The sequence below is a fragment of the Aythya fuligula genome, chromosome 2 (genome assembly GCF_009819795.1).
Source record: "Aythya fuligula isolate bAytFul2 chromosome 2, bAytFul2.pri, whole genome shotgun sequence".
NCBI classification, from domain to species: domain Eukaryota; kingdom Metazoa; phylum Chordata; class Aves; order Anseriformes; family Anatidae; genus Aythya; species Aythya fuligula.
This window is the reverse complement of record NC_045560.1, coordinates 128,243,379-128,270,878: the sequence shown is the minus strand read 5'-3', so window position 1 is coordinate 128,270,878 and position 27,500 is coordinate 128,243,379. Positions and strand designations below refer to the sequence as shown.

Sequence of the window (27,500 nt, the reverse complement as noted above, 5' to 3'; positions counted from 1 at the left end):
CATGTCTGTTTCAGACTGAAGGGCTTGTATGACTAAATATCCTTAAACCTTAAATTAGCATATGAAGTATTCCTGGACCAATACTAATAGAAACAGGTCTTAATGTGATTTATTAATAATTTTATTCAAGTAAATATTCTGTCTCTAGTCTCTAATAAGAAGCACTTATTTTCAAAGGGGCACACATGATGATTTGTAGTAATGACATTTATTAATAAACTTTTACAAAGCCTTTTTAAAAATGCTTATTTGGATATGTCATTTAGCATCTGCATTAAAAAAGGAAAAAAAAAAAAAAGGGAAAAAAAAAAAAAAAAAGGGAAAGCCAGTCTTTTATTAGCATATGTGTTATGTTAGTTGAGCTTTTCCTTCTGACTTTTTGGGGTCCATGATATTGTGTAACAGCTGGAAGACTGACTTCCATCGCAGCCGCTGAGGGGAAGACAAATCTGACCTGGACATGCACTTAAAATGAAACTCCACTTAGTGCTGCTGTATGACACAAAAGGGATGGCTGAGGAGAGATTTGTTATTTCCTTATATTACTACCTAGTGGCTACAGCAGCCATATTTTCTAAGATCCTGGCTCATCACTTATTATTAAAAAGCTTAAAAATACTTCTGAAATTGAACTGTTTCTCTTGAAAAGGCTAAACTCTGAGCCCAAGAGACAAAAGCTTCCTTTTTGCCTAAACTACAAAAATTCTTCAAGCCAAACCTACAAGTATCATGGCTATAGCAAAAAGCCCTAAGACTGTGTCAGTATTCAGTGAATCTTTCATTTCTATTTGAGACTGTCTGTAAATGCCACTGTGTTATTTCAAGTTTGAATCCCCGATTCAAAGGATAAGTTTAAAAAGGAGAGTAAAAAAGACCCATGTTTCTTCTGAGGGTCTTTGGATCTATCGTTTGTGTTGCGATCAATTGAAGTAAACACTGTTTTTACATTCCATTTTTAATGCTATTTCCATGTTTATTTTCAATTTACTCTAAGTTACTGTGATAATTACTAAGACAAAAATCAGTGATTAAGAGAATGAAAATCTCGTTTCTAATTATATTATTTAATGAGCCATATATAGAGAGTGATACAAAGACAAATGTTTCAGCTCAATAAATTAAGGTGGCTTAAAATCATTCCTGTTTTAGGTAAATGTTATTTTTCATTGTCCATACTAGGAACTACTGTACATTTCTTCAGAATAATAGATTTAGCTGGTCTGCATGCCAGTGTCCACTCACATAACCATGTCTGACTTGAGGATTAAAATAATCCTTATACCCCTCCCCCTTCTACACACCTCTGGCTAAGACTAGAAATAACAAAGAAAACCCTGATTCCTCTACATGGATATCTGCCTTTACAAGGTACGTTACAGGGCTATAAAATTAACACAATTAGTTAGCTTCTAATACCACCATTACTAACTAAAGTTCTTTGCAGAAATATATGAGAAAGATATGAAACCTGTTAAATGTTAGTTCACTCACTGAACAGCATGAAGAAAAATGTTTCATTTGCATCTTAACTTTGCAGTAGTCTTGCTTCTCTTGCTATTTGGACTGTATTTGAAGGAGCTCTTATTTGAAATCCTTCAACCCCACCAGTTCACTTTTCAGGGTCTGCATAGTTTTCTTTGGGCCAAAATTTTTCACTCTCTAGTGCTTAACATTACAGCCCGGCTACCTGGCAAACCTATATCTCAACATTCCCTTTGAGTTCTTACTTAAATAATGAATGTTGTTGTTTTTTTTTTTTTTCTTCCCTTCTACTGGAAGAAGCTTTCCTGTTCTTCTGCGTCAAACATTACTTTTCCTTCTTACAGCTCTTCTTCAAGGCCCACTGACATCCTAAAGTCTGCAGTTTCTTCAGCACATTATTAACACTCTACAGGGAAAGGGAAAATACAAAGGAAAAAAATACTCAACAATATGCCACACCCTAAAGAAGATCGATTCCTGTATTACAATTCAAATCTTCTGCTTTCCCAGACTCTGTCTGCATTACAAAAACTAGTAGTAGTTCCCAAACATGGAGTCTGAGTGCCCTGCCATCTCCCAGCCCTGTATCAGAACAAATCCCTGCAGTGCACCTCCACTTCCCCCAATCCCTTTAGACCTGGTTTCCACACACTGGCCAGGGATAGACTACAGCCATGACAAAACCCAGAAAGTCATCTGGACACAGCCTTGGGAGGTCTGAACTGTTTATTCTGATAATAATGTTCATAGCACTGGAGCTTGTTCTCCTAAACCTTGCTCAGAGCACAGTGAACCAAATACTTAATAACTGTTATCACAGAGAGTTAACATGCTTCTGTGATGCTGACAAAACTGAACTGGAAAATAGTAACCGAAGTCAAACCAGATATCACATTGTCCTGTGTAGGCTCTACAGTGACTAGCTATCACAGGAAGTGGGCAGCAGTTGCCCCATCCTCTTTTAAAAGGTGAAGCAAATTATACTTCTTAAAAATGTGAAGAGGTGCTATGTGGTACTGAATCATAGCTGTTCTTAGAGTAATCAATGATATATTTCCAACTGTCATAAGAGTTTAAAAAACATATTTAAAATCTGTACCTTTACATGCTGCATCTAGGATATCAATTTAGTTAATATTGATGAACTATTAACTCAAATGTGAAAATACAAGTCCATGGGACTGTGAATAAAGCTCCTCTGAAGGGAAACTTTGTCATGTTCTTTGAGCAGAAGCTAATTAATTAGTTGCCAAGTGGTCCTTTCTGTCTATTGTTTGTACTTCCAAAATAAATAAATAAAGCACTAATTATGATGCAGGCCCTCCTCTCCCATGCTGAGTGTTAAGATGACAAAGAAATAATAATAATAATGCAGACATGCAGGTTTGTTTGTTTATTGCTGGAGTAGTATCTTGCCTCAGCAAGACTAAAAGTGCCAAAAAAAAGGCATCATATTTACACTTGAAACACTGAGTTCTCATATTCATTTCTGAAGTCTAATGCTGTCCTCTGAGAACAGTCACTGAGGGAGACAGAGAGATGGAAACACAGGAGTAACACTATGAATCATACCCTTGGCCAAACTTTTCCGACATTCTGTCTGTGCAAGTAGCTAATATCAGATTCACAGAAAAGCAGGGTACAAAACTAAGCCTTTGGAGAACCTTAACAATTGTGCAGTGTGATCAGGGATCCTTGCCTGACCCTGGAAGACAGTCTGTTTATATCCTGAACTTAACACTAATAATAGAGAACCAAACATTCTTGTATCTTTTTGTTTCAGCCCACATAATCAGAAACATCATTAATGTTCATCCCCTTATCCTTCTTAAAAATCCTGATAAGCTGTTTATCCAGATAACCCCCCACCACAGCAGGGAATGTCACAGGCTGATTATTTATTACAGAAAAAGGAGTAGTTCTGAGTTTCACTGAATGCCACCTCAATCTCCTAACACAGTGTTGAGTAAAGGGAGCACATGGCTGGGTTTCACTCTCTCCTTCATCATTTTATATACAGCCCTAAGCCATACCACCTTGTGCTGTGATCCCTTCAGATCTCACAGGCTAAAGCAGGAGCAGTACTTGGAGGGGAGATCTCCAAGGAAAACGCTAGCACTACAAAAAAGAGTTTTGGTAATTCATTGATGGAGCTCTCTGTCTAAATTAGTTATGAGTCAGTGCCCTAGCTTGGTGTTTAACAGCACCGTCCTGTTAGGAAATGTTTTCTTTTGGTTGAAACAAAGAACAGATTTCATAACTGCTTGTACTTAATAAAGTTATTAAGTACGTGGCACATTTTTTCAAACGAGGAAGAGTGTTAAGACAAATGTCTTGGCCAAAATTCAACTAGTAATTATGTTTTGCCTACCTACAGGCAATTCCCTGTGCAGTTTCACTTGAATATAGCTTTTTTTTTTTTTTTTTTTTTTTTCATCTGCCATGAAAATACTTGCAGTGAAATGCTGCTGCACACAGTTAAACACAAGCTTCCTTCCAGTATCTACCAGTATGTACATGAAGATGGCCCTATATGCACTTAGGCTAACACAGAACGTAAGAGCACTGAATTTAATTAACATTGTTAAAACATTTTGAAAGCCTCTGAATAAAGGCTTTAGAGAAATGTAAAGTATTACCATGGTTCCTACAGTCTATTTATTTAGACTTAATAAGATTGCCTTCCCACACACACGCACACACAAAAGACACCTTTTTTTTTTTCTTTGCCATGTAAAAGCACATTAGTAAATAGTACTGATAACCGAGTCATCAAAATTTATTTTTGCCCAAGAACAAACTTCCCCACCATTGGCACCTTTTACTTCCTTTACCCTACAGGAATCTGAAAAACAAGTGGGCTTTGCTGTACGATGAAATGGTCAAAAATTTCAAACTTTGATCAAGAAAGTCAGAAAGCAGATTCTGCATTTGCAAAATGCTCTCTGAAAATATAAGCTTCCAGCATCTTTGAGATTAAGCCTAGTGCACTACTAGCTGATCTGAATTACATGTATGAAGTGAGATGTTTTTGGAGAGAATCAAGGTCCTATTCATTTAAATCTTTATAGGTTGAAACAGACTGAAACTGCAACTAGAATCAAGTCGTGAAAATTAGGATAGATCAGGGACAGCAGCTGCAAAATACTTACTGTAAGAAACACCGGCTAATGGATAGACAGCTGAATTCCTGGAAGCTGGAGTCTCCCAAAAGTTTGGAGGTATACCTCTCATTTCTCATCAAATCAGAATGTGGCAAAATGTAGGCCACTAATTTCTGTGCTTACAGTGAAAATATCAGGAGAGCTGGAGACTACTGAATACATTTGTCTTAAATTCCTGAATTAGCTCCTTCCATGCCCCACCTCTTGGCTGTTTGTTTTCCGTGAATTTCTGCAAACTAAATTTGCTGACCTAAGCAAGGAATTTCAGAAACAGCTATGTTTAAATGTGTACTGCAGAATATCTGAGGAAAGCACATTCTGAATATGTAAACTGAGCATTCATGAAACAGCCAATTTCTAATGGGACATTTGCAATCAATCAGGGAAAAGAAATATACCATGTGTCAAACCAAAACTAAGTAACAGAGCACAAAAGTTTAAATGTATTAAATATTGAAAATGACTGTAGGTTGAGCTGCAGCAGCAGGACCAAGAATGATTTGAAGAAGCAATATCCACCCATTTAGCACTCAGCCATACATAAATGACAAAGGCATGCTTATCACTCCTAGGGTTATTTCAGTAGCCACATGTAGAATCTGGCAGGGCTTATAGACCATAGAACATCTATAGGGTGATGTTTCAGCCATTTCCATCAAGCATTGATTCTTACCAGCATGAACTCTCTTTGCAACACAGCTGGTAGATCCAAACCCAAAGCCTACAAGAAACTTAGTCAAACAATTGTTTTCACCATCCAAATCTGATTAAATAGTTGTACAGATGAAAATCATCTGCATCTTGGAGACATCCCCATCTCAAGCACAGATGATTCTCCCTTAATCACTTTGGGCATATGTTGATCACGAAGGGTGACAGACTAGAACTCAGCAATACTCCACATGGGAGCACGAGTGCACCCACCAGGTTGATGAACAGCCACCCCAAACTGCCCCCACTCCCAGATCCTCCCTGCAAAAAAAGAATGGAGTCACTCAAGAGAAACTTCATTTATTGCTCTCATGGCCTTCAGCTCAGCTATTCATCAATACCACTTTATCATCAAATGTATCAAAAGTATGTGACAGATCTACAATAATAAGCATGCCATTTACTAGTAAAGAAAGGGGTAAAGAAATGTCCCAATGCCTCTGTGTCATCAAGTGTAGCTGGTAGCACAGATACTCCCTATCATCTTGCCTTTCAATAGAGCAATTCCACAAACAGGTGTATTGAGGGGACAGTATTTTCAACGATTGATGCCTTAATGTTCAGTCAGTCCTAACCCAACTCTGTTTTCTGTCAAGAAATTTTGAGTAGGTCAGAATTTCCAAGTCAAACTCTCCATATTTTGTTACTTGTAATTGACTTGAATATTGTAAAACGTATATATATATATTAATTTCAATAATTAATACAATTAGCTGTGCATGTTAATATTTAATGAGTCTTTCCACTAAAGGCTAAACAGTTTAAAGGACTGGTAATAGGAAATAACATTTATTTCATTGATGGGTTTTAGGATCCTGAAAATGAAACACAGAAAAAAATCTGTTCCTTCTTCTTGCTAACATAGAGTTATTCCCTATAGTGATTTGGCCAGATTAAAAATCGGCATTTAAATAGAAGTCACCAATTCAAAAGAGTAGTTCAAATCTGCAGTGACTACAATACTTTTGCCTGCCAGCTGTCTAGCAGTCCATCAGAAGTGGTCTGGCACTATGACTCTGGTTTTTGATTGGGGCATAAGTCATCAAAAATTTCTACTGCCTTTCTTGAGATCACTGCTATCAGCAGAAAACTCAAAAAATAATGTCTCAGGTACCAGCATCCCTTCTCTTTGCTGTAGGACCATGCTTGCATTCAAGCTACTATACTGGGAGATTCTGCAACAATGTTCTATGGCTAGCAGGTATCAGTTGTCTGTCCTTTCATTGCAATCCTGAGAACAAGAATTAATTACAATATATTTATTTATTTATTTTTTAATCAGTGCAAAAAATGGGTCTGAGGTCTGAAACATCTAGAGATACTGTTGAACTGCAAAAGACTTCTGAACATTAGAATTAAAAGAAACTGGGGGTTTCTACTAGAGTATTTTTTTTTTTATTTGAGTTTTATTTTGAACCCCAAGTAAAATTGAATTATTTAAAACTCATTAAGATGTTTTGATATTCATCTACCATTGCTTACTACAGTATATATATTTATTTATAACAGCATAACCCACACAAGCTCCCAAAGGGTTAATGCAACTAGATGAGCTGAAATTCATGAGCATAATCCCAAACAAGTGAGTTGAAGTTCTATCAGGTCTATTTCATAGCATCAGGGATTACTGCTAGCAGTCTAATCCTACTGAGCCTAAGGGAGGTACGTTGTATTGTATTTGAAATCCTGGCCAGGAAAGAACGGAAGGTTAAATGGGTGCCTTGCTCTGTAATCAAATATCACAGGCACTACTTATCTATTCAATGAACAACTAACGTAGAAAATCAATTAGGAAATAAATAGCTTCTTCTTTTGAATTCTTTACCTAACAAAAAGAGAGAAAGGAATTAATAGTTTTATAATATAAGTTTAACAAAAGTATATCATACTACCCACTATAAAATAACTCTACAAATAGGCTGGCATACACTAACTAAAGACACAACATACCCCATAGCAACTTCCAGTGTTTTAATGTTATTTCTTTAAGTGCTAGGGTTGTTTTCAAGGCCAGTGTGTATTCAAACACCAGCAATTAAGCTCAACATACAAAGCAGAACACAGAAACTATGCATACAAAAATATTAACTGATTGCAGATAACTGGACTGTGCTCAAATGAAATCACAGATACATATCAAGTTGTTTGTAACTGAACATCTTAAATTATGTATCAGTTGTGAAGAGCATTTCTTCAGCTGTGCATCATCTTTTGTTCACTTGGTTAAAATCCCAGGAGTACTGAAAAAGGCTGAAGCTCCTGCTGGTCTTTGTTCCCAGCAGGGAGAAGCCCCTTTTGGTGGTCTTGAAGTTAACACCCTACCCCCCAGTCTCCTATCCCCCATACCTGCTATTCTGAATAGACTTCACAGTCTGTGCACACAGACAAACAGCCTGACCTGTCCAGCTAGTTTGATCCCTGGGCAGGAAGAAGATCACATCTGGTTATTAATATTGGGACATTAAAAAAATGTAATCTTCAAGGCACTCAGAGAAGCGGGCTGGCAATTATACAGTATGCACTAGATGTCAGTCAGAGAGCATGTTAGCCTAATATTATGTCCAAGAATACTAAAATGTTCATTTTGTTCTGATGAGGGGTTTCAAGTACAGTCTTCCTTTGTATCTATGAAAGCTGGTAAGAGAAGTTAGCCCAAAGCACTTAAGTCTTTAGTTTATCTGCTCTTAGGCATCCCAGTTTTGAGGCTGATTTACACAGTTTTATAATGTAAAATATTTGTAGCTGAAAAATGATAAAACTAGGAAAACAAACAAACAAACATGATTTTATTTTTTAATACTAGGAAGGCATCTAGTAAATTGAACAAAAGCTCTCGGTATTACAATTGTTCTAAACACTCTCCAATTGCATTCCCTGACTATTTCACCACTATCCAGACTTTTAAGTTCATTCATTCTAGAAATCTGCGTATTAGCTGGCTTAAACACAGTTTATATAATTGGATAAAATATAGCAGAACCATTTGCACATGCATATGTTATATACACATGAACATAGACCATTTTTTTTTATAGCATAGGTAACTATGTCATTGTGAAATTTTAGTGCCACCAAAGCCAATGGAAAATTTACCTTTGATATGACTTGGGCCAGACCTTAACACTTTCAAAATTACATCACAGAGCCTCATTAGGATATGTGCTGAGAATATCAAATTCCTGATTAGACACCTTTATAAAGCCAGATAATTCCTTCTATTTGACCTACTGGTTATGACTAAAACAGAATGAAAGACCATGGTCTGGAGTTCTTATATGCTGTATTTTGCCTTATTGATGCCACATGGAGATTTTGGATTGACAATGTGAACCCAGCATGGGTCCAGCATTCTTCACAAGGAATGCTCTGGTGCCCCAAGGTGCACTTCTGTACTACTACTCATGTGGAAGGTAGGGGGACATGATCTTCAGGAAGTCTCAAGTCTCCTAGAAGGTTTTGTCAATAGAATCTCTGTGCTTGAAACCAGATCTAAAACTATCTCCATGGGTAGTTAATACTAGTGTTCCCAGCCCAGATAGCTTAAATTAGCTGTCATTAGTTTGGTTTCATTGCAAACCACCATCAAGTTATTTTTCCTTTCTTCCTTTCAAATGGAAAAATTTTCTTTCAAATTACATTGGGCCAACACCCAGGATGGGCCTTCTACCAATTACATGTTAATCTTGTGATCTGTGTGTCTGAAAAAGGAGTTTTATAGCATTGGAAGTGAGAAGTTTCCAGCTTTCCAGCAGAATGCTAGCACTTGTTTTTAGCTCTGATAGGCCTTGAGATGTCAGGCACTCAAACTGAAACACTATTATATATGGAAAAGCTATTATAGGAAAAATGTAAGAGGTTTCTAAAATATTTTAGTTACAAAGTCACAATGTATTTTTTCCCCTTAGTATTAATGGAGCTTGGCTTGGTATGTACAGCCATATGAAAAAAATAGTATTGATACAGTTAAAGAACACTACAAATTTCTAACATATTTTTCCTAATGCAAAATATGCAGGAGGTTCAAATGCATGATAGTTTCCTGTGGAATGGTCAGCATACCTTTTCTGTCTTTATTACTTAAAAACAACACAGCCAACTCAAACTCAAGACAATACAAACTTTATCCTACTCATCCCAAATAATTAGAAATGCATATGTGATAATGTACACAAACACTCACACATGTATACACAAGAGAAAGTGGGAAAGAGCAAAAATATAAAGGAGTTTTAGGCTTGGCAAAAATGAAATTGGGCTAAGTACAGCAGGAATGACACTGATCCAGACATAGATGGCACTGTGAAAATAGACACATAGAGATGTCAGAAGAGCAGGAAGAAGACTGTGGTGAGGTGGTGAGCACTGGCAGCATGCATGCTCAGCTGAGGTTGCAAAGAGCAAACCACCAGGCAAAGATGACACTCTGAAAAGTCCTGAGGGAGATGGAGCTTTAGAGTGAAATTCCAAACTTGAGGCAAGAAAGGAAATGTTTCTGACAGGTTGGGGCCTTTCAGGGTGGAGGCTTTCTGGTTTTAAATAGTAGCTGCTTGAAAAATGCTCACAAGTGGAGAATAATTTAGGAGGAGAAACTGGCCACTGGTGAGGTGACCTATGGTCACAAAGTATGTCATGATTATCGCTACCCAGTAACCAGTTTTGATCTGTAAAAGATATTTAGAGGGTGGATTTAGTTCTAACAATATACACTTGGTATCAAGCAGGGGAGCTGTTTCAGTGGGAAGAAAAACACTTCCAAATTCACATCTTCTCATCTTTTTCACACCCTCTCTGCAGAGCAGTCTCTCTGGCTGTCCCTTTGTAACCACCCTTTTCTCTAGAGCACCAAAAACAAATGGAAAAACTCTAGAAATAAACTTAGGGGGAAAAAAATGTAACCATCAATTTCAGCAAGAAATTACACAAATAACAGAACTTTTTGAACTGAATAATCTCCCACAGTAGTGACAAACCACAGTAGTCAAACCACAGGAGAGCCATGTTCCAGTCAGTTAACAGTTAGGAAACACTGTCATTTTGGAAAACTCCTGGGCCAGCTTCATCCTTGGACTAACACTAACAAGATCAGCAGTACTACAACAAAGATGGATTAGGCTCACATTCTTCCCGTCTCTTTCATCACCATTTTAATAAGAAACAAACAAATTTAAAATATAAACCTCAAACAAATCCTACAGAGGATAAGAAATCATATAACTAGTAAAAACCCTGTATCTATTTAATTGTTCAGATTTTAGTTTAACAGTATGTGCTCTCTTACACTAAAGAAAATGCCTCATGTACCCTGTGCATGTCATTGGCAACTGAACATTTTATTTATTTTTTTTTTTTTTTGTGGCAAATCCAGAAAATTATCTTCACCAAAACATAAAAGTTAGATTAAAAGTATTTTTTGTGATTTGGGAGGAGGGGGCTGAGTGAGAGCCTGGTATAAGTTTTAGCAACTAAAATGAACAGTTGGTGCTTGGAAACAGCTGTGGTAATTCCTCAAGTCCAGAACCCACCAACACAGCCCATCCAGGCTCCCTGCAAGGTGAATAGAGAAGAATTAAAACTCACTTGACCCAGGGATCAAAACGCAGGAATGCAGGAAATAGTATATATATATATATGCAGTCTTGTGACTGTAGCTGCAACTTTTCTGTACCAGACAAAAAGGTTCCTGCAGTCCCCAGCATCCCTTTGAGCCAGCTCTGCCCAGGAGCCCCCCATGGCTACTAGTGCAGGAAGGATTTCCTTCTCATCACATACACACTGATGTGTGCCCTAGCTGCTGCCCTTCCTGGTCCTTCTCCTAACAAATCCCCCTGCATGGTGTGCAGGAGAAAGATGGGACTCACACAGCCAGTGCACTGCCAGACAGAGACTCCCCAACACCACCAGTGTGCTGCCAGAGACTCCCCGACACCAGTGGAGCAACCCTTCCCTCCCCCATGGCCGGGAACTTGCAGCAAATCTCCACTTGTTTTTGCTCCTTTCATGGCAGAGAGGGAGCTGTGCCAAGGTTAGAGAGTTGTCCTTGACCATGCCTTTGCTGTAAATTTCTGTATTTTAAGTTTTCTCCAAAGACTAATACCCTTTTTTAAGAAGAGTTTCAAACAGAAGCAAACTATTATAAGGTGTAAATTGGTGGAAAGAGTGAGAACAATTCATAAGTATTTTAGTTTATTTTATATGCATAGGAAATAAAATAGAAAAAGCAATTTTTGTACCTTAATTTTCCAGGAGGGAGAGGAGAGACTCTAGAAGCATTTCAAATCTGATTTTGTGCAGTTATTCAGTGTGCAACAGCCAAGAAAAATGCCTATCAGCATGCCTCTTTTGCTTTAACTAATTAGCAGTATCACAGGGTGCAGTAGTGACACTTAGCAGTAATTGATCCTCTGATGTAATTTTTAAAATATATTTCAAAATAGCCAGTTCAGGGGCTCATGTAGCCAGTGCCATCCCAGAGGGCTGTGCAAGGACAGTCTGGCAGCCAGCACAGAGGAGCTGGTGACCACCTGAGCCTGAGCTGATGGCTGGGCTGTTAAACACAGGCAGTCAACAGGAGCTGCTAGCACTTGGCATCTCTGAAAATCAGAGCCCTAATCCCTTCACTTTTAGCATTTCCTTCAGCAGGTAGGAAATTATTAAATAATTAAAATTAGGTGGTGACTACTCTGAAACAGTGTATATACTCACACAGGGAATCACAAACTTCCTGGTTTGCTCTGAAATTAGTATTTCATTTCAGATTTTGTGCGGACTTGGTGGGAAGGGCATTTGGCATCATTGTTTCACATTACTTCACACTATGTAGAGGGCAACTTAGTTACTGTACATTTCTTTCTTTTCTAAACCTTAATGTGAAAGGTTTTAATGTCAAGCAGCATGAAGGCCAGAACAATCCAAAAGTCAACACAGTTCCCACAGTACGAGTTCAACCACAAAAGACATCCCATCTGTATTTCACAGTGTACCTTAATAACAATCAATAATACGTTAAAGTTAGCACTGAAAAAGAGCACATTACAAAGTCTGTTTGAGTTATGCCTCAGACTTGTAGTCCACTTGCAGAAACAACATCTTCTGTTTTGTATGTGCAAATGAGTATCTGGGAAATTTATTTATTTATTTATTTATTTATTGCAGCTAGATGGCTAATTAGCTATTTATTTTCTTCAGGCTCAACGACCAGTTAACTGTCTACTGATATCTGCAACCCCAAGAAACTGTGTCATCAATAGACATGAGAAAGCAAGAAGAGGCAACTGCTCTTTGAAGAGACAGGCAATGTGACAAAGGAGTAAGCCAGATGATTCTTTTCCTCACCCTCTTAGTAGTAGAGGGAATTAATTCTTCCACAGTGTAATTCAGAATTGGAGTTTTTCTCTGGCCACTAACTAAGCATGAGATAGCCTAACCACTTAATGTAGGCACCTACCACAAAGGGAAGAAAAAAAAAAAAAAATCATTGGCTGGAAACTGACAGGCAGAAACCAAGCTACAAGAAATAACAAGCCATTCAACATAGCAAAGGTGACCTCTGAGTCTTCTACCATCAGACTAGGACTGATCTTCAAGAGAGTGTAAAAGAATTCATGCCAGTCGAAACCAGCCAAAGAACATCAGGAATGCCAGACAGGTGTAAAACTAGCTATGCAGACAGGTGAAATTTAGTATTGACAAATTAATCCAAGAAAATATATATTATAAGGAACCATCTGAACCAATCAAACATATTACTGGTGTCTAAATTAAATGTAACAAGTCCAGGAAACTTGGGCATCAGTACGAAGAAAGTCATGCAAAGAGACAACATAAATCCAGAACAGAATCACAGAATCACAGAAATGTAGTGGTTGGAAAGGACCTCAAGAGATCATTGGGTCCAACCCCCCTGCCAAAGCAGGTTCCCTAGAGCAGGTTGCCCAGGTAGGTGTCCAGAGAGACCTTGAATATTTCCAGAGAAGGAGACTCCACAAGCTCCCTGGGCAGCCTGTTCCAGTGCTCTATCACCCTCCCCATGAAGAAGTTCTTTTGCATGTTGGTGCAACTTCCTGTGATCTATTTTTTGGCCATTGCCCCTTGTCCTGTCCCCATAAACCACTGAAAAGAAGTTGACCTCTTTCTTTGACACTTAAGATACTTATAAACATTATTAACATCCCCTCTCAGTCTTCTTTTCTTAAGTCCCAGGTCTGTTTTCTCAACAGACCCTGGTCTCTCAGCCTTTCCTCATAGGGGAGATGCTCCAGGCCCTGTATCATCTTTGTGGCCCTCTGCTGGACTCTTTCGAGGAGATTCCTGTCTTTTTTGTACCAGGGAGCTGGTACACAGAACTGGACACAGTACTCCAGGTGAGGCCTGACCAGGGCAGAGTAGAGGTGGAGGATCACCTCCCTTGACCTCCTGGCCATGCTCCTTTTAATGCACGACAAGATCCTGCTGGCCTTCTTGGCCACCAGGGCACATTGCTGGCTCATGGCCAACCTGTTGTACACCAGGACCCCCAGGTCCTTCTCTGCAGAGCTCTTCTCCAGCAGGTCACTGCCTGTACTGATACTTGCAGTTGTTACAACAGAATAAAATAGTATTTGTTTAAAGCAGGTACATATTTGGATGTACCAGGCACCATGCATGATGAAAAAAAAATATATATATATATAGCTACAGTGAGGACAGTGTGTTCAGTTCTGAAATATCTGAATATCTCTAGAAAAAAATTAGCAGGGGTAGGAAGAGTTCAGAGACCAGCATTGGAATTAGTAGAAATGTGGAAAAACTTCCACTGAAAGCAGCAACGAATAAAATGAAATTGTATGGTGCACAAATAGTTTAAGCAGAAGAAAGACATGATAGATCATAAAATAATCATAAAGATTACTTATGAAGAAATAAAGATTATATAGAAAGACCATAAAACAAGTAAGAACACATTATATTTCTTGTTCTGCTACCAGATGAATAAACAAACAAAACATATGACTTAAATAAATTACAAGAGATTTTTAAGCAATCATATTTATATGGAGGTTAAAATAACCTCTGGAACTCCTTCCCACTGCATGTGGGAAGCTGAGAGTTAAGTTTATGAACTGAATTGATATTTGTGTACATATAAGACTATCCAAAGACCATTTTTTTTTGAAAGAAAATATATACATATATATTTGAATTTGTACAATGTCAATTCATTGTTCTTTAACTAAAGAGGACATCTGAGAAAAAAAAAATATTATCCTTTATGAGCAATATTATTCCATATTTTCTCACTAAAAATTTTTTTTACTCTGGTCTGGGAAGCAATTGTTAGCTGGTCTGGAGCAAAGAGATTAGATAAGTTGGACTAATGGTATAATTTGCTGTGATAGGACAATGATTACATGCTTGGCCAATTAATGTGTTGTTTCTTCTAAAATAGCATTCTCTTATGTCATGGATAGCCATTGCAAGAGATTTACTTGACTAATTTTATTTGCAATGGAGTATTTTTCATTAGGACAGGTGGGTAAGATAACTCACGATGAGGTGATTCAGAAACACCTCCAAAGAAGAAAGAAATGTTCTTTAAAGCTAGCACAAATCCTGATAATTTCAGTCCTAGAAGTGTTTATAAGAAAATTATGAGTAACTAGGAGATGGAAAATAGAACAGAAATGGAAATCCAACCTTTACTACAGCAGACGCTAACATATATAGACATCTGTATAGTATTTTATCAGGTGACAGTAGCAGCCTGTGGTATGTATGGACACACATAATTTTAAATTCTGTTTATGCTCTGGGGAAGTGTACACTTTTATAAGTGCATACACCTGCCTTTTTGCCTCCCCTCACTGCACCCTCTGTGCAAGAATCCCGGTCTCCAACAACTGTGACTTCTACTAGCCTTGGGTAATGTCTGGCTCTACAAAGTTCTCATGATCATGAACAACTTCAGATTTCATCTCTAACTCATTCCTCCCAGTAACAGATACTGTATCAGACAGATATACAGATAAATATAGGGAGAGAAAAAGACAGATATTTCTCCACAAATATGAAGAAATTAAGTGGTATGCTTAGTTATGTTTCTATAAGGTCCATTAAGCTGCCAACATACTGGGGGACAACCTCTCTCTTGCCTCTGCTTGGTTAGAGACACATTTTCTTTTTACCAAAGGCCATGCACTGTTTCCCAGTTGAGATAGTATTGAGCTCACCTTCTAAAGCTATAAGAATACACAACTAGTAAAAGTAAAGGAGAGACATTTGTTTCCTTGTTGTTGTGAATGCAAGAGGCATGGAACCTTTATACCTGCAGAGATCAGAAGCTGAGAGAATTGGAAAACAGGCTTGAATTCTGTAACATGAGATTTCAGAGCTCTTTATTTATTATCAGCTCAATTCTCTTCCTTTTCATGAAAAATATCTCATACATATAACTTTTAAACACCAGCATAGTTATTGTCATTTGTATACCCCAAAATATCTTACGCAAACCTTATCATCCCTTTGGTACTTTTAAGGTAGCTGACGTCACAGAATTTGAGCTGTCCATTGGAGAACTCATGAAAGAAAATAAGCAGCCCAGGAAAACTTCTGGTTTCAGGTTCTCTGTGCTGTATGTTGGTCATAGCTCATCCCACAAACCTATTTTTGTCTTTCAAATAATCAGACTACAAAGTGCCTAACAGAGAAAGGATTTACTCTTTCTCAAAAATACCCAACAGGTGTCCTAATGATTTTTTCTGAAGTTTTTCATCCTTTGAGTTTTATATGAGACATAAACTCAAGTATCATGAAGATACTTACGAAGCCTGACACATTGCAAGTCATACCAGTTGATACAAGAACAGGGAGACAGAGCATATTCACAGCAGATCCAATTCACTGTGACAAAGGAGACTATCTTAGCAAACAAAAAAACTGACAAAGGGTATCAACAACTTAGGCAAAACACCTGTTTCTGAGATGCATCTGCAGCAGTGTAGGTCCTGGAGACAGTAGTGCCTTTGAATTGACCCAGTGACTCTAGGTCATGAACTTGGTAAAATTTTTCTTAATATTTTGTAGACTATGATTTGGTCATCTGAGACTGACTTCACAAGATGCCACTCTGATATATACCAGCAGGATGCTGACTTCCCCCTGGGTCAAAGATTTCGAGTCACAGAAGTTTCTGGACAAATAAGGGCATAAGGTTTCAGAAACCCTTGCAGTTTGGCTGCTTGTTTTTTTCCACCAGCTTCACTCTTCCTAATTTCCACTCATTCATTAGCTGCGTACGTATCTGCAAATGCCAAAGGGCATTTCCAAAATAGTAACATCTAGATACTAAAAGCTGCCTCATTTCAGAAGTAAAGCAAGCCTTTTTCAATGCTCTCATCACTAGCACACACAGAAAGCAAGAATACCGAAATCCTTAGACTTTGTTTCATTATTCTAGCTGTAAAAGTACCAAGCTTCTGCCTTTGGTTTAAACAGTGTCATCATAATGACATGGTCATGGTATGCCTTTGGTTTAAACAGTGTCATCATAACAGGATTGGTCTTGAAGTTTCTCTGAATAAGGATATATATATATATCCTATATATATATATATTTTTTTATAAAAGAGTTTGTGTACAATGTATCTCTGATGTATCCCTGAACAGCAGATTCTGTGCTGTTTTTATGGGTAGAGGCAGACCTATTTATTAATTTATTTATTTTACCAGAACCAGTGCAAGGAAGCACCATATGCTTTTATTCTTGTGACTAATTACAAGGGAAAACAGTGATCATAAATAAAATCTGTTCTTTGGGCAAACTCCTGAATTACTATGGGCAAACTCCTGAATTAGTATGTGCAGGTGACATGGAATATTCCTATATCCCACGTCACTTGCACATAATTCATCAATAAAATGATAGTTATATATTGTGTATTTTTGACATGTGAATCATGTTAACATTATGGTTTGATTAACACTCAAGGATAACAGTTTTAAACAGAAAAAAGTACATTTTTTTATCAGACAAATAATGCGGTCAAACATCCATTATTTATTTATTTATTTATTTATTATTTTTTACCAGTTATGCTTCCCTTTAGAAATATATATGGCTTCCCAATCATGCATATAAGCAGAGAGCATTGTTCACAGTCTTCCTATGTGATAAAAACAGGTTTTCTGTTTTTGTCACTGCTACTGTAGGAGGATGCCCCAGGCAGGGGACTCTGCACACTTCATCATTCAAGGACAACCTTTGCTCAATTTTTGTTTCCTTCAATGCCCCCTGTCTTTAAAAGCTAAAGATTATCTTAATGTCTTCCCTCCCACAGGGAGAGTAGCACATACAGTTTCCCCTGAGGCTATGGTACATAATACTCTGTGTATCTGTCTGCTGCAGAATTGCAAGGCTGGCACCTTCGTCTGCAGACCAAGGGGGTCATTTCCATGACATCCTCCTTCACAGCTGTCCAAAAAGGGAAGGTCTTGCAATTCTCACCATAGCTTCATCTTCTTTATATATAAGCATGAGGATGTACCATTGTCATTCTGCACTATCTGCCTGTGTTAAGTACACCAGCCTAAAAGACAGACAGACCACCAGGAGCTAAAAATATTAAAGCTACCTCCGGTATTTTTTTTTAACATTAAAATCCTACCCACATTTAATGCAATTACTACCTATTTCCTGTTGTACTTCATTGTATTTTGCCAACAAATACACACATGAAATTTTATCCAATAAAATACATCTCTTGCATTGTGACCAGCTCTTGCTAGACCCAACAGAATTGGTATTGCTCAGCATTTCACACCAGTCTCTTCACTATCTTCCCTTAAAAAAATTTGACCAGACTGTTGCTAGATAATGCTACCCCAAAGGAAAAAAAAATAAATGCAGAAAATTAATTTCTTTATCTAGAGAGAAAGACACATATAGAGACAATGCAGTCTCAAGAGCTTTGTATTACACCACTCAAAGCTCAGTTCTTGATATGAAGTATTTAAGATTTATTCTCACCAACCTTGACAGCCTCCTAAGATTCCCAAATCCGGCATTTTTTCTGGATGGACTGACAAATGCATAGACCCATGGAATGCTTCTGCCCAGACACTTATCAAATACAATAGTAAATCTGAAATACACATGCATGTCAAAATACAACTTTCCTGTCATGCCTGTATTTTTTTTCAATGCTTATTCTTAATTATGCAGAAGAGATTGTACAGAAAAATCCCACCCGGAAGAGTCTGCTAAACTGTGTTTACAAATTTTAGAGAAGACACCTGTAGTGTGTGGTGCACTATCAGATAAAATCTCCTAAGGGCAACAAGTAAATCTATGTTGCAAGGCTAGGTGGAAGTGGCTGCTAAGTTCATAGCTGCAATCAATTTATGCATGTACACAAATAAGCACACAATACTCTTATATTCACTATACATTGCATCTCTACCTTGAATCTCAGTTAGGAATAATTACATAGTTCTCTTAATATCAGAATGAAAGAAATCCAGGCACAAAAAACAGCTGTTATACAGCCATTTTTTTTTGTGTTGAGCATACTGAATAAATGAGGCTGATCCTCTTTATGCTGCTTTTGATCTCCTCCTTACTCACTCTTCCTGCTCTGCCAGGGGAACGACAAAGTCATGCTCCCCTGGGCAGGCTCTGCTCTGGAAATCATGACCAAATAGTCTGGTACAGCCTTCTTTTAAAGAGTAGCCTTATACATCATCATCCACAATAATACTAAAGAGTGGGATCCTGGACAACGTTTCAATGGGGATTCCCTAAAGAATTTGAGAGTATTATTTTTTTGCTTTAGCAGTGTACCATAAACTGAATCCAACGCATGTCATTTTTTGCAATGTATATAGGACCATCTCGGCAGGAGAATCAGACAACACCTGAATATCAAATAGAATATACATGAAATATAATGTGAAAATTATTTCTCAACTATTATATTTTAAATTTAAAGTAGAAAATAATAAATTTGAAATTATTATTCAACTACCCCCCTATATTTTGTTCAAATAAATGTACTTGTCTATTGTGTATAAGTAGGTACAGTTAGCATGTTCATGAGTTGACTGTACAATGTGTTCTTTCAACCTTTGTTTTTATATGTGCAAGCACAACAGCATAATCTGAACTACAGTAACAAAAACATGTGGTGGAAATTAAATTTCGTAAAACATTTAAAACCTTAAATGATCATAAATCTTAAAGTACTATAAATAATGAAATATCCTCTATCCTGAGGTTTATGTTTAGCAACAAATTTGAATAAGTTTTGTTTATCACTGAAAACAGCTTTCTTCACCAAAACAGACAGCAAGAATAAGATTAAGCAAAACATGTTTTGCCTCCTCAGATGTGCAGACATATTCCAATTTCCTTTGCACAATGATTTTTATGCAAATCAATGCTGCACAATCTCCTGACCTCTTTTACCATCATACCGAGACAATGACAGTTCAATAATTGGACTGGAACATACCTAGGATATTTGATTTTAAATTACGAAGTTGGTGCAGGACAAGTGAAATGAAAAGAATACAACTTCGTGCTAATTCTCTACTGATCAAGTATCAAAATCATGCCAAACAGAGTAAAGCAAACAAAGTGATTAGGGCTGTTAGTCCATTCACCTCCACATGCATATACTTCACACCCTCAGTTCAGTTGTTAATTCCTAACAACGAGGCTTTCATCCAGAACAAGGATAATGAGAAAAACCCAAGCAGGGCTCCTTGGGGAACTGTTACACTAAAAGTTACCTATGGACTAAATCCCACTTGTGCCTCCTGCACCTGATAAAGATGAGCAAAGCATTCAATATCCCTCACTTATTTAAAATCCAAATATGCAAACAGCATTGTGGAATCTCAACAAACTGCTTCACTGACGACACATGCAGAAAAAAAGCTATTCTAATTAAGCTTTTGACTTTGAACCAGAAGAGAAGTGGACACCTTGCTTTTAAAAAGCACTGTACAACCCCAGCTGAAGAGCAGGTGCTGCATGGTATTTGCATTTCCTGCAGAGGATTCTAGCTAGCAAGACCAACCAGCTGACCATGAAAATTCTTGGCCCTAAGTGACCCAAGGACAGGCTATAAATCCATCCTATAAAATATAGTAAAAGCCCCGTTTGTTCTTCTACCCTTTCAATATGTGATGTTATACATTTGTGATTATCTCATTTTATTGGGCTCTTTAGAAAGCTGTTTATGATCATTTGTGGACAAAACAAAGGCTCGTTGTAAACTCTTTTTTAAATAAGTTGGAAGGTCAATATGAAACAAAGGGCACCACTTTTATGACTGCTACATGCAAGCTATGCTTGTGTGTGTAATATTACAATGCATTTCAGCAAAGGGATAGAGTCCTAGCTAATTACAAAGCTAACATATAATAGTATTGCATTAGCAGCCCAAGAAATTCCTATTGAATTGCATAGATCTGAAAATAGAAAGACATGCTTGTACTGAAACTTAATTATCTTGGCAAAAATTGTGAGGGCCAGATTCTCAGAAGACAAACACAAAGCTCTGCTTTACACTCCTGAGGATCTAATGCTTTGTTTATTTGGATAACCTCCATCAGATAAAACTTACCATTTGGATTGACTAATTTTCCATATTATTTATGGTATCTACAGTCAAGTAACACAATTATTACTCAGTTTGTGAACAATAAAAAAGATACTGCTGATCTTCAAATACAAGGTCTAAAAGAGACGATCAGCATGCTCTGTCAGGTTAAAAATGTGAATGCTGTTGCATTCCACTCTAGGCAAAGAAGACAAGCCTTTTTCAAGGACAGTTTGGACTGAAATTCTTTTTTATGGTTTCAAAGTAAAACATTATGGTAAAAAATGAATACAGCTTTGTTTGTTTCTTCAGTCATCATTAGCAATAGACATAAAGGTATTCTGTTTTTGAGCCCATATGGAAAGATCATCAACACTTTCTGCTTCTGGGTCCTTTGCCAAAATACCATATCCCACATGCCTTTTACCTTTAAACATAAAAGAAAAGGTGTTGTTCTGGTCAAATAAAGAAATAATTTTTACTAGCATACGTCTAATGTTAAAGCTGCCTAAATCCTGCCAAAGACATTAAAACACCATCTGCAAAACAGATTTTCATTAAATTGATCAGTTTAAAGTTAAGCAGCAAGGCAGATGATGCTTTTGAGCTAACCTTTAACCTTTAACCTTCTTAAACTGAAATCAAGTCACTCCTTTTGGGTAATATCTTTGCCATTTGAGAAGAGGAGAAGTGAAGTGATCTATCCAAATTGAACTGACAATCTTAGCATTAATAGTGTTATGGATCGATATTTTGTCAATAAAGGGAAAACCAATGGAGTTTTCACGCAGCTGAGTATTTGTCTGCTAACTGCTGCTTGTCACTTGCCCTGAGCTCCTAAATAGCTGCATATAAAATGTAAACTGAAATATATACCCAATATAAAATTAATGTATATTAAAGCTATTATTCACTAATTAAATAATATTTTAATACACTGACTTCATTTTTTTTTTTATAGTGATTATAAACTGATCCTTTTATTCAGTTACTTGGCTAACTAAGGCTTCTTTACAGCCCCTACAGTTTACTTGCAAAAAGGCTGCCCTGTTAGATTAAAACTCCTTTTACTATTTATTTATTAAAAGTATTTGGAAACTATTTCATGAGCACCAGACATGATATGTGCAGTTCCCTGAATCAAAAGCTATTTGACTAAGCCACAAAATGGCTTCCTTAAGAGCAGTTACAGTTCTATGTAGTTTATATCCAGTAAGATCACTTTCCTACCTCAGGTTCCCAAATCTGCAGAAGTCCAACATTTCCTCCTGCAGAATGGAAATGCACTCTGTTGCTATAGTGTCTTTCTCTGTTTACTTGTGGAGTTACCGGATGCTTCATGATACTGTGAAGGATTCACCAGTCTCCTGTGGTTTAATTTGGTTTAATATCAAGCTCCACAATTCCAAACACAAGTCTTTGGGAATTTCATCTAGCCCAAGCAGAGTTCACTCAGGGTAAGGTCATCTTTGTTCCTAGCAAACAACTAACTGCACCTTCTGCAAGGAGCAATCTGGCCTTTTCTTTCTTTCTTTCTTTCTTTCTTTCTTTCTTTCTTTCTTTCTTTCTTTCTTTCTTTCTTTCTTTCTTTCTTTCTTTCTTTCTTTCTTTCTTTCTTTCTTTCTTTCTTTCTTTCTTTCTTTCCTTCTTTCCTTCTTTCCTTCTTTCCTTCTTTCCTTCTTTCCTTCTTTCCTTCTTTCCTTCTTTCCTTCTTTCCTTCTTTCCTTCTTTCCTTCTTTCCTTCTTCCTTCCTTCCTCCCTCCCTCCCTTCCTTCCTTTTCTTTTTTAGTTTAGAAAACAGCTGAAAGTTTTACTTTACAACATTTAGAATCTAACTTTAAAAGTGACATTTTGATACTGATTAAAATTATTCACCTTCAGAAGAGAAGCTCTGATGTTCATGATAGCTTTAAAAGCTATGATTGTGAAAAGACATCCTTTGATTTTATCAATAGTTAAGTAGAGGAAAAGAAATCTAGCTGTTATGGCAACACTTACAAAAGGAAAATTCACAAAACAATAACATTTAAATAAACATAAATGACTAAAGATAAAACTCTAAGGTGCCTGACAAAGCAAGGGAACAAAGTCACAGATTCTTTTTCCGAGCTTTCACATGGTTTTAGTATTAAAGTTTTTATTGCCAAACCATATTCACAGCAACTTAATTTTAAAAGAGTTAGAGGAGCTGCTTGAATATAAATACAATTCATGAATATTCGATATCACTCCCAAGGCATATATCTATTATTCATACAAATGTTTTGTTTGTTTGTTTGTTTGTTTGTTTTTGTTTTTTGTTTAATGTTTTGTTTGTTTGTTTGTTTTGTTTTTTCCTTAATTGCTCTAAAAAGTATAACTGATGTATCAAGAAAAAAAAAAAATAGTTTACAGCTCTCTTGGTGTCAACTGCTTCACCAAGACCTGAAAAAACTATCTAGTCTGCCAGCAGATAACTTTACAGACTTTCAAAATCTTATTTATTTCCACTTTAAGGACTGAATGTATACCCATAATTAAAACTGAAGTTGTCTGGGTGACATACAGGGGCATTATATTCCTGATACAGATACAGATATTTTGTGATACACTGTAGTACTGTCAATACCAAATCTTAAAAAAAATATAAATAATAATAATAATAATAAAAAACACTAATACACCAAAACTCTTCCATTAAAATTAGCTTTAAAATTAGATTATATGAAAATAGTGTGTGCATGTGTATGTGCTGTCTGATTTCTGAGAGTTTTTAAGCCTACCAGTGTTCAAATTTCCAAGCCTCTCTGGGAAATCATGAGAGACATAAACTTCCAAACAAGCTAAGATTCTCGCTATCTCACTAAGATTCTCACTAGATTCTCACTAGGGACAGATCTTAAAAATACAGGTATTAGGAGACTAGTAACCTTATGATTATGAGATTTATGATTTGTATTATCCTTCGCTAGGACATGAAGTTTAGGTGGTATTATTGAAAGGATTGTTCTTTACTCTTTACTGGAAGGGTTGTTAGGTGTTGGAATGGGCTGCCCAGGGAAGTGGTTGAGTCACCCTCCCTGGAGGTATTTAAAATACATTTAAATGTAGTGATATGGTTTAGTGGAGGACTTGTTCGTGTTAGGTCATAGGTTTGACTAGGTGATCTTGGAGGTCTCTTCCAACTTAAATGATTTTGTGATTCTATTTAAGAACTTATGCATTCCTCCTCCTCTGAGATGTTTTCCACCTTAACTGACTCAGAGATGGAACTTACAAGGTTAGTGTTGGTCATCTGATGGTCATATGACAGCTGAACTACACAAGCACAACTGAATCTAACAAACCAGAATTTGGAAAAATAAAAATAAATATCTTCAGCAGCAGGACATTATAACTGATGAGGGCTAAAAGTTAAGACTCACTCCCTTATACTCCAAATCAAATATTTTGTGGAACACGCTGCAAAACCAAACGTATTTGACCAAGATTTTTCTAGGGATAGGGTTGCGTGAAGTGATGAGACAATGCTTTTTTGAGTAGCTGGTTTGTATCTTTCAACTCTATATCTATGCCTATGGTTTTATTTTGAAACAAGAAAATGGCATCTTATTTTCAAAAGTCTCTAAAGCTTTAGCAGCAAAGCCATCTGAGAAAAGTCTTCTGCCTTCCCATCTCCCATTCTATCATTCTTATCTGTGACATTTTTTGCAGCAGCATCTCTCTGAAGGCTAGCTTTATCAAACAAATCATGGAAATAATCCAGGTTAACACTCCAAAAAAGATACGGGGACCAGCTATGTTTTAACCAGGTCATTTCAAAAACCTGGCTTACAGCATGGCTCTGCAGTCAGCATAACTGGAGGGCGCAAGGAATCATTTCATGAATGACAGGGAGCAGGAACCTCCGAAGACAGTTTTGCTGCTGAGGTAGGCAAGTTATGTAACTATACTCTTAGCTCTTTTGGGACTTTTCAAAACAAAAATTTGGGTCTTTAGAAAAGCAACATACAAACAGAAACAAAAACAACCCCCTGAAGTTAAGGAAAAGCAGAGCAACCAACACTGTCGGAGAATATAATAGACCTAATCTTGTGTTACTGCCATTTTTGTCCACAGCAGATACTCCAAGGTTAAAACGATCAGGTTATAAAATGAAAATCCAAGTTACTGCCTGTGCACTCTGTGTTAACTCAGAGCATCCATTTGAACATTGCTGAACACCAGCAAAATGTTATTTCTTGCTTAAACTACAGATCTGCTGAGGGTTTTCTGTATTTGTTCCATGTGTACATGTTTTCAACATGATTAGAAAACCAGCATAGCTGCTATAATCAGCAGATGACTCCTTATAGCTTAGTTATCACAGATTTCTAGTATAAATCAATAGATAACACTTGCAAAATGGATTTTCTAATCATATTTAGAGCTTGTTACAGTGACTAATGGTTTGCAATATTTCCTGAATTTTTTTATCCCCTAGACAAAAGAAGTTTTTAATAAGTTACAAAGTTATTCATCTTGGAAATGAATGTGTTATATTTTGTACATGAACCAAGACAATCAAGCCAATCCAGTAAACACACTGCAGAAAATAAGTTACCCCATAATTAGGGTTTGGAAAAAGTCATGACAAGTTGTGTAATAAATGGTATTCATCACTCCCACATATTCATTATATCCACATAGTTTTTTCCAGTAAAGATAAAAATATAGTTGCCATTCTACTAACATATTTATCTACACCACACCCTTTCATGTTTGTGAAAAATCATTACTGGCTTGCAAAAGAAGGGCAGACAAAAGGATGGCAGTGCTTACTTTTGAATATCGTTGGTAATAATGTGGTATATTACATGTCTTTATTGAAAATACTGATGTAAAATAACTTGGCTGTCACAGACTATGGTTGCAAACAGACATATAAGCCAGAAAGTGATCTCTTTTCCTAGGAACGGTATGGAAAATTCATCATTTTCCATAATCTCTGTCAAGCCTCTGATCAAAATGTTATGGACAAAGTTTGAAAAGATCATAAGACATGCAAAACCCCTCTAGTTATGTATGATGAAAGGACTTTTAAAAAACTTATGTCCCCTGTGTCCATAAAGTGAAAGCTGAGTGAGCCCTCAGGTGAATCTACACAATTCACTGGGAGCACACCTTCTTGACTACCCTGCATATTTTTTTTCAAGTATACACCTTCTGTAAACATTTAATCTGATGATTAATCACAGTCTTGTTCAATTAGCACTGAAACAGTTAATTCCTAGTCTACTTGGTGCCAACTTAAATTGCTGTCACTGGCTTACCTTGTACAGTTTCAGGGCTGCTTCATGCCTGTGATTGGTAGTATGTAAGCGCAATTTATCCACGCTGTTGGTGTAGTAGTCACAAGCATTACATTTTAGGTGAACCGGGTTGCCAATGGCAATACACTTCAGCCTCCATTCATTAGTTTTGCCCCCTTCTTTAATGTGAGCCACCAGTTGATATTTCTGCATATGTTTGTCAGTCTTGCAGTGGAGCTGGAAGTTCGCTTTCAGCTGAGTGTTGTAGTTACAGAGCTTGCACTGGTAGATGTCTCCAATTACAGCCCTCCACTCCTCTTCAGGGAGCGAGCGCTCGCTGCTCACATGCACACTTAGGGCCTCCAGGCTGTCAGAGGTGAATTTGTTGCAAACAGCACACTGGAATAGCTTCAGCGCTGGGTCACTGATATAAGGTGACAGCTCTCCTGCAGTAAGGAGGGACAGGTCATCACCCATTAGCTGACCACTGGCAAGCCGGATTTCAGGCGGCAGCTCATTATTTACTACAGGAAAAAAAAAAATTAAAAGGGAAAGTAGAGACCAGCAAGCATAGCACACACAAAGGAATCTGTAAAATAAAGCCTTGACAAGGAGTTTGCTTTCTCTAGAGCTTAAACTATAAAAAGCTGTAATAGGATTGAATCAGGATCAATTACAATCATCCCTTTCAACTTTTAAATTCCCTCATCAGATAGCTTTAATTACTCCTACTGGGCATGATGTCATTCTGGAATTTGTATTTTCAAAGGCATGAAAGTTGATCAATAAAATAACAAAACAGCAATGCTTTTGTAACTTAAAAGCCTAGATTAACTTACACAGCACTAATTGTAGTTTTGTTATATCCTTTAAATGATGTTGCAGGTAGCTCAATATATATATATATATATAATATACTAATTAGGATAAGTGTATCTATGCCAATTTAGCTAATTTTTGGTACATGATCTTAGTGTTCCAGTTTTTAAAACATGCCCAGAAAACAGCACTAGGCCTATTTAGGCATGTCAAACATGAAACATTAGAACTAAATGAAGTTTGAGATGTTTTTTTTTGTTCAAATCTGTAAGGTTAGATAACAGATTTACAGTACACTGCCCAAACATGAGCATTTGACTCCAATTCACCCTCCTCTTATACTTGGAATACAGACAATTTGCTAACTATAAAAGGGCATTGTCAGTTAAGAAAGAAAAGATTACATTCCTGCCCGAAAACATTGACCTATTCGGATAATTAAAAACTGCAGAAAACAGAGCTGCCTTTATCTTTTA

General features: G+C 37.0%; 1 protein-coding gene across 3 annotated transcripts in view; it reads right to left on the bottom strand.

The window, feature by feature from the left end:
* ZFHX4 (zinc finger homeobox 4) overlaps positions 1 to 27,500 on the bottom strand; it is a 150,629-nt gene that overhangs the window by 96,377 nt on the left and 26,752 nt on the right. For all 3 annotated transcript variants that reach the window (XM_032183280.1, XM_032183281.1, XM_032183282.1), the window contains exon 3: positions 26,227 to 26,729. In XM_032183280.1, the coding sequence (XP_032039171.1) occupies positions 26,227 to 26,729 (503 nt within the window). The remainder of the gene's footprint in view (positions 1 to 26,226; positions 26,730 to 27,500) is intronic.